The 7,875-nt window shown below is 53.6% G+C and overlaps 1 protein-coding gene across 6 annotated transcripts in view; it reads right to left on the reverse strand.

The window, feature by feature from the left end:
• CD22 (CD22 molecule) overlaps positions 1–7,875 on the reverse strand; it is an 18,809-nt gene that overhangs the window by 4,917 nt on the left and 6,017 nt on the right. For 5 of the 6 annotated variants that reach the window (XM_017504135.2, XM_017504133.2, XM_037729831.1 and 2 more), the window contains 6 exons: positions 4,907–5,242; positions 3,210–3,476; positions 2,798–3,061; positions 1,066–1,323; positions 597–860; positions 240–503 (listed from right to left, as the gene is read on the reverse strand). In XM_017504135.2, the coding sequence (XP_017359624.1) occupies positions 240–503; positions 597–860; positions 1,066–1,323; positions 2,798–3,061; positions 3,210–3,476; positions 4,907–5,242 (1,653 nt within the window). The remainder of the gene's footprint in view (positions 1–239; positions 504–596; positions 861–1,065; positions 1,324–2,797; positions 3,062–3,209; positions 3,477–4,906; positions 5,243–7,875) is intronic. The other variant, XM_037729832.1, reaches the window with a different exon arrangement.

Genomic DNA, 7,875 nt, shown 5'->3' on the forward strand with positions numbered 1-7,875 from the left:
AGCAGCAGCAGCAGAAAAAAGAAAGAAGAAGAGGAGAAGAAGAAGAAAAAAGAAGAGAAGGAGGAGGAGGAGAAAGAGAAGAAGGAGAAGGAAGAAGAAGAAGAGGAAGAAGAAAAAAAGAAGAGAAGAGGAAAGAAGACAGAAGAAAGAAGAAGGAGGAGGAGGAGGAGAAGGGGGGCGGGGAAGAAGAAGAAAGAAGAACCACCACCACCAAGAACAAGAGCAGGAAGAGGCCTTACAGTAGACAGTGAGGGTGCTGAGGGGCGAGTAGCCCTCGCCCACACTGTTGGTCCCCCGGCACCAGTAAGCACCCGAGTGCTCGACCTCCACTGGCTCCAATCTCAGCGTCTGGCCCGGGTAGTGGAAGGTTCGGTTATTCCGGTCAAACCAGGTGTAGTAGGAGACGGGAGGGTTGGCATCGCTCTCACAGGTCAGGGCTGCCCTCCTCCCCTCCATCACTCGGTTCCCTGGGCTCATGGACACACGCAGCCTCCGGGGTGCATCTGCATAGCGGGTGGGGGAAAAGTGGGAGGTTACCACCAGGCAGGTCGCCAGTCCCCTCTCTGCTCCACTCCCAACCTCCGGCCCCCACTCACACAGCACTTGGAGCGTGCAGGGCTCGGATGCTGTCTGTCCGATGGAGTTCTTCACCCAGCAGCTGTAACTCCCGGTGTCTTCTGGGGAGATGGAGTCAAAGTTCAGCTCACTTTCTTCCCCCAGAAGTTTGCCATTTTTCTTCCAGAAGAACTGAACTTCTTTGGGGTGGCTGCTTGTGAAGCCACATTGGAGGCTGACTGAGTTCCCAGAGTAAATCTCGGAAGGGGGCTTGACTCTCCGGACCCACACGCCTCGGGGGGCATCTGGAGGGCAAGGGTCCCAAGCTGACCTCACCGTTCCCTGTCCCTCTTGCTGTCCCCAGGCCTCCCCTCCCCTTGGCCCCGAGGCCAGGCTCCTACCCCTCAATTTTGTCGAAGACACTGGCCCAGGCTCCAGCCTCGTCACCTTCCATCCCCATGTCCCAGCCAGGCTACCTCCCAGATCCCCCTGCCCAGCCCGGGGACTCACACTGGACATTCAGGGTGACCTGGGAAGCCCACGAGCACCAGTGGTTACAAGCTGCGCAGCTGACGACGTTGTTGTTCCAGGCAATGTTTTGGATCTTCAGCACCCCAGACGATGACGACTCCTGGGTGCTACCGGTTTTCCATTCATACCAGGTAACGCCGGGGTTACTGGAATTGTAGTTACAGGAAAGGGTCACCGTATCTCCTTCTCGAATCGCCGTGGGGTTTTGAATCACTGTGGTCACCTCCTTGGGAGGATCTGAAAGAAAACTGGAGAGGTGAGTAAAGAAAAGCCAGTTGTCCTTAGTGTCCCTTCCCTCTTGCTTCCTCTTCTCCCGCTACCTGTCCCAGGCATCCACACAGGTCCTAAAGTAGTTGAAAAGAAGCTTGTGCTTCCTTTCTGCATCTGCTCGAGGACAGAAACCCTGCCCTGGCTCTCTGGCCTGGCTGTGGTTTGGTGCAGGGGTCCAGAGCACAGCACCTGGGCCAGATGGCTGCTGAGAGGTGCACCGGCATGAGCTGCAGGTCTCAGTTTACGCATCTGTCAAATGGGGTCCTGAGGCCGGGCATGGTGGATCATGCCTGTAATCCCAGCACTTTGGGAGGCCAAGGAGGGTGGATCACCTGAGGTCAGGAGTTCGAGACCAGCCTGGCCAACACAGCAAAACCTGTCTCTACTAAAAATTTTAAAAATTGGCTATGCATAGTGGTGCATATCTGTAGTTCTCACTACTCAGGAGGCTGAGGCAGGAGAATAGCTCAAACCATTTTGGCCAGGCTTGTCTCTAACTCCTGACCTCAAGTGATCCACCCACCTCGGCCTCCCAAAGTTGCCTGGGATTACAGGCATGAGCCACCATAGCTAGCCAATTCATTCTTTTTTTTGAGACGGTCTCACTTAGTCACCAGGCTGTAGAGCAGCGGTGTGATCACTGGCTCACTGCAGCCTTGACCACCCCGCCTCAGATGATCCTCCCACCTTACCCTCCTGTGTAGCTGAGACTACAGGCATGCACGACCATGAGAGGCTAATTTTTTTGTAGAGATGAGGTTTTACCATGTTGCCCAAGCTGGTCTCAAACTCTTGGCCTCAAGTGATCCACCCACCTCAGCCTCCCAAAGTGCTGGGATTGCAGGTGTGAGCCACCGCGCCACCGTGCCTGGCCCTCATCTATAATCCCAGCCCCAGCATTTTCTTTTCTTTTTTGTTTGAGACCCGGGTCTTGCTCTGTCACCCAGGCTGGAGTGCAGTAGCAGGAACATAGCTTACTGCAGCCTCACCCTCCTGGGCTCAAGCAATTCTCCCACCTTGGCGCACCCAGTAGCTGGGAGCACAGGCGCGCACCACCACGCCCAGCTAATTTTTGCATTTTTTGTAGAGATGGTATCTCACTCTGTGTGACCCAGGCTGGTCTCAAACTCCTGCGCTCAAGCGACCCTCCTGCCTTCGACTCCCAAAGAGCTGGGATTGCAGGTGTGAGCCACCGTGCCTGGCCTCATTCATTCAATAAGCATCTATTGAGCACCTTCCGTGAGCCGGGCCCTATGCTGGGAGCTGGGAACGCAGCTGTGAACAGCAACAAAGCCCCTACCCTGAGAAGCTGACATGTCAGGAGACCCTGGCTGCTCCTTACTCTTGACTGTAGGACCCGGGAATGCCTGCACCCCATCTGCCTTCCCCCTCCCTGTGTCCATCGTCTCTCCCTAGAACCAGACGCTGCATGGCTACTCACAGTGGACGTCCAGCTCAGCTCCCGGGCCCCTCTGTCCAGCACCAAGAATGTTTTCCGCCACGCAGGAATAAGTCCCAGCGTGCCAGGGGAGGGCCTTGGTGATGCAGAATGTCCCCTCTGTCCTTCCCTGCACTTCTTTCCCATTGTGGTACCACGTGTAATTTGTTGGAGGAGGATTGGCCTGTGATGTGCAAAGAAACTTGACTTCATTTCCCTCCACAGCCGGTGACGGGGAGATCTGAACGCTGGAAGGTTCTGGGGCATCTGGAAGAGGGGGCAGAGGCGAGTGGGGAGGTGAGGAGAGCACCCCCTCAGCCTGAGCATACGGCTCCGAGAGTCCCTGAGGCTCCCCTCTCCGGGTCCTCTCCTGCCAACTCCCTGCCTGGCCCACCCCCAGCTCCGAGGGGCTCACACTGCACTTGTAGGACCACTGGGTCTGACATTCCTGTGCCCACGTCATTGGTGGCCTGACAGCAGTACGTCCCATTCTGGTGCTTGGTCACTGCCGGCAGCGCTAGCCTGAGTGTGTTCTGTCCCTCCAACAGGGCCCCATCCTTGCGCCAGGATACAGTCCTGTAGTCCGGGTTGCTGCTGCTGACCTCGCAGGTCATGGTCACAGAGTCCCCCTCCCTCACCGTGAGTTCACTGGGAGTGATCTTGATCTTCAATTGTGGTCTGTCTGGAGAAGCAGAGGGACAGTCAGGGAGGGAGCGGGGAATTCTCAGAGGGCAGAAGGTGGGGAAAGGACTTTTATTCTGACAAAGCGGTGACCCAGGTCACGGTCTGGTCATGGCCTCCTAACTTGGCTTTCAGCTTCCCCCTCCCACTTCCTCTGCCTGCTGGTCTCCACCAGCAGCATGCAGGGTTCCTCACACCATGCACCAGACCTCGTCAGTCCTGCGGGAAGCCACAAGTGGGTTCCACGTGTTGCACAGAATCCCAGACCCTCACTGCAGCCCTTGGGATCCAGAGTCCCGCTCCATCTCCTGCCTCCTGTCCTGCCATGTGACCCTCAGCCTCTGAGATCCTCCCACTCCCAGCTCCTGCCTCCAGCCTTTGAACATGCTCTTCTCTTCCCCTGAAGTCCTCCTCTCGAAAGAAAATATTCGCTAGCCTCAGCCCCTCCCTCTGTTCCAATCAGCTTAAGTGCTCACCTTCTTAAAGAGATCTCTCTCCATCACTCCCCTCTCCTGGCCTTATTTTTTTCCTGATACGCACATCTTCCTACAACAGTGTTGTATCTTTCTTTGTTAACATTGCTTTGCTCCATATTCTAATGTCTTGGCTCGTGCTCTGTATTTCTTTGTTAATCCATTTGTTGTCCGTCTCTTTCACTGCAGTGCCGGCTCCAGCTCCGTGTGGGGCAAGAGCTTTGCTCACTGCTGCACCCTGCCTCCTGCCCTGTGCCCACCCCCCCACAGCTGGCAGCCCTAACAAGGCCTGGAACCTAGCAGGTTTGTGATACATGTTTATTGAATGAATGAGGCACAAAATAAAAAATCCCCCCCAAGAGGGAAACAAAGAGACCTAACCAGATAATCCCCAAATCATGTCTCTGCTTGAGGATGGACCGTTTTTTTTTTTGTTTTGTTTTGTTTTTTTGAGATGGAGTCTGGCCCTGTCGCCCAGGCTGGAGTGCAGTGACTGGTGAGATCTCGGGTCACTGCAACCTCTGCCTCCTGGGTTCAAGTGATTCTCCTGCCTCAGCCTCCCGAGTAGCTGAGACTACAGGCACACGCCATCACGCCTTGCCGATTTTTTGCATTTTTAGTAGAGATGGGGTTTCACCGTGTTAGCCAGGATGGTCTCAATCTCCTGACCTCATGATCCACCTGCCTCTGCCTCCCAAAGTGCTAGGATTACAGGTGTGAGACACCACGCCTGGCCAAGGATGGACCGTTTTATTCTGTTAGGCTAAAAGGAATGGATTTCCCAAAACCCCAGGGCTGACAAGATGGGTGGTGCCAGAGGGAGGTCAGTGTGACCGGGGCTCGAGGACGCCCCTGTCTGTGCAGGCTTCCCAGTGCCTTGGGTGCATGCCCCCTGCGGGGGCTGGGTAGAAGATGCCAAAGACCTGGCCCTTCCCATAGGAGCGTCGGGGAGACTCACGCTTCACATTCAGCTGCACTGTGTCTTCGGAGAGGACCTTCCCTTCCGCATCTCGGAGCTGGCAGGTCACATTCTTCCCGTGGTGACTCCACTGCGCCTTGAACTTGAGCTCGCTCCGGGTGAAGAGAGACTCAGGGACCTTGCTCCAGGTAAAGACAGACTCAGGGACCACGGAGGTTGGGGTGACAACAGCCTGTGCCATTGAATCCCCCTCCAGGAACCACTGCAATCGGATCTGATACCCATGGCAGGAGAAATTCAGCAAGCAGGTCAGAGTGATTTCCTGGGATTCTTGAATTTCTGGAGGGAGCTGGATATGAGGTGGAAAAGGCCTTTCTGCAAAAGAACAGAGCCCATCCTGGAGCCTGGGGGACTAAGGACGTGAGTGTACACCTGGCTTTAGATGTCCCATCCCAGGTCACCCCTCAGGAACCCCTTGCCACATCATTCCACCTCTCTCCAGTCCTGCTTTGTTTTTTTGGGGGGTGGGGGATGAAATCTCCCTGTGTCACCCAGGCTGGAGTGCAGTGGCGAGATCTCAGCTTGCTGCAACCTCCGCCTCCCCAATTCAAGTGATCCCCCTGCCTCAGCCTCCCAAGTAGCTGGGATTACAGGCACCACCACCATGCCCAGCTAATTTTTTGTATTTTTAGAAGAGATGGGGTTTTACCATGTTGGCCCAGCTGGTTTTGAAGTCCTGACCTCAGTGATCCTTCTGCCTTGGCCTCCCAAAGCCCTGGGATTACAGGTGTAAGCCACCATGCCGGGTCTCTTCTTTTTCTTTAGAGACAGGGTCTTGCTCTGTCACCCAGGCTGGAGTGCAGTGGCACAGTCTTAGCTCACTGCAGCCTCGACCTCCTGGGCTCAAGCAATCCTCTCACCTCAGTCCCCTGAGTAACTGGGACTACAGGCATGTGCCACCACACCTAGCTAGTTTTTAAAATTTGTTGTAGAGATAGGGTCTTGCCATGTTACCCAAGCTGGTCTCAAACTCCTGGGCTCAAGTGATCCTCCGACCTCAGCCTCCCAAAGTGCAGGGCTTACAGGCGGGAACTGCTGCACCCAGCCTAGACCTGCTGTTCTCCACTTTGAATCACTTTTGCTCACCTGAAATCCTCTCTGAAAGGCCTTGACCATACTAAACGTCCTTGGGAATTGTGATCTATACTTCTTTCATTCTCATTGCCGGATGTGTGCTTTCTGAATGATGCAAGGTTGTACTCCCACCACCTCTAAGTGTATTTTACCAGTTTAGTTCATGTGCTTTTCGGCTTTGACAACCTTGTGTTGTTTTCCTGGCTTCATTCAGTATTGGAGCCATCCAAGCACGGCATTCCTTTAGTGGGGTGGGTCTGTGTGCAGCCAGCCTCAGCTTTCCCCCAGGCTGAACCACTCGCTTCAGACAGCGGGGTCTGAAGCTGCATCACTCACCCCAAATTTAAGGCTGCTCAGAACTACGCATCCAGGAAACAGGATGTGGAACAGAGTAAGCACACTCCTAGGGCAGAGACCCCACACCTGTGTCTGATGGGTCAAATTTGCCCCTACATGTGCAGTGCAATAACTGAGCCTGTGTTATAAAAAATTTAAGACGTTCATTTTAATTCTTTTCTTTTCTCTTTGTCTTTTCCTTCCTCCATGCATGATTAGTTGCATTTGGTCATTTCAGTAGCAGGTAACCATTAATTCACTAATAATTGATTAACTTATATCCTCACCTCCTGGGGGCGGTCTGCAAGATAAATGAACTTGTCTTTCAAAGAACAGTGATCCTTAGGTCTCACAGACCTCCTTGATGACATGCAGAAATTTAATGAGCCGAGGCCAGGTACAGTGGCTCACGCCTGTAATTCCAGCACTTTGGGAGGCCGAGGCGGGTGGATCACAAGGTCAGGAGTTCAAGACCAGCCTGGCCAACATGGTGAAACCCCGTCTCTACTAAAAATACAAAAATTAGCTGGGTGTGGTGGCGGGTGCCATAGTCCCAGCTACTCGGGAGGCTGAGGCAGAAGAATCGCTTGAACCTGGGAGGCGGAGGTTGCGGTAAGCTGAGATCACGCCACTGCACTCCAGCCTGGGCGACAAGAGCAGGACTCAGTCTCAAAAAAAACCAAAACAGAAAAAAGAAATTTGATGAGCCGAGGGGCACAACAGCTTTGATGATCGGGATGTCATACCTGCACACCTACTTTACTCATAAAAGCCCCCAGTAATGCTCAAAGTCAGCTTAGATTTGAGAGTTTCCCTCATCCCTCCCCTCGCTTTGGCTAAATTAAAGAAACCTTTTCTCAGCTTCTAAGCACTGATGTGTCAGTGTTTGGCTGACTACGCATTGGGAGCTAAAAACTGGCTTTTTGGGTTTCACAACAGTATCATCTAGCCTTGAAGAGCTCATGGGAACGTGCCATGAACATTAACACGTGGAGAGATCTCACTGGAAAATCTGGATTTCCATCGTCTCTTGAAAAATCAGAAGATCTGGCCGGGTTCAGTGGCTCACACCTGTAATCCCAATGCTTTAGGAGGCTGAAGCAGGAGGATTGCTTGAGGCCTGGGCAACATAGCAAGACCCATTTCTACAACAAATTAAAAAGTTAGCCAGGCATGGTGGCATGTACCTGTGATCTCAGTTGCTCTGGAGGCTGAGATGGGAGGATCGCTTGAGCCCAGGAGATCAAGGCTACAGTGAGCTGAGATTGCGCCACTGCACTTCAGCCTGGGCGACAACAGAGCAAGACCCTGTCTCATAAAAAGGGAAGGGAGGCCAGGCGCGATGACTCATGCCTGTAATCCCAGCACTTTGGGAGGCTGAGGAGGGTGGATCACCTGAGGTTGGGAGTTTGAGACCAGACTGACCAACATGGAGAAACCCGTCTCTACTAAAAATACAAAATTAGCTGGGCATGGTAGTGCATGCTTATAATCCCAGCTACTTGGGAGGCTGAGGCAGGAGAATCGCTTGAACCCAG

Source organism: Cebus imitator, unplaced genomic scaffold (assembly GCF_001604975.1).
Source record: "Cebus imitator isolate Cc_AM_T3 unplaced genomic scaffold, Cebus_imitator-1.0 Scaffold318, whole genome shotgun sequence".
Lineage (NCBI taxonomy): Eukaryota > Metazoa > Chordata > Mammalia > Primates > Cebidae > Cebus > Cebus imitator.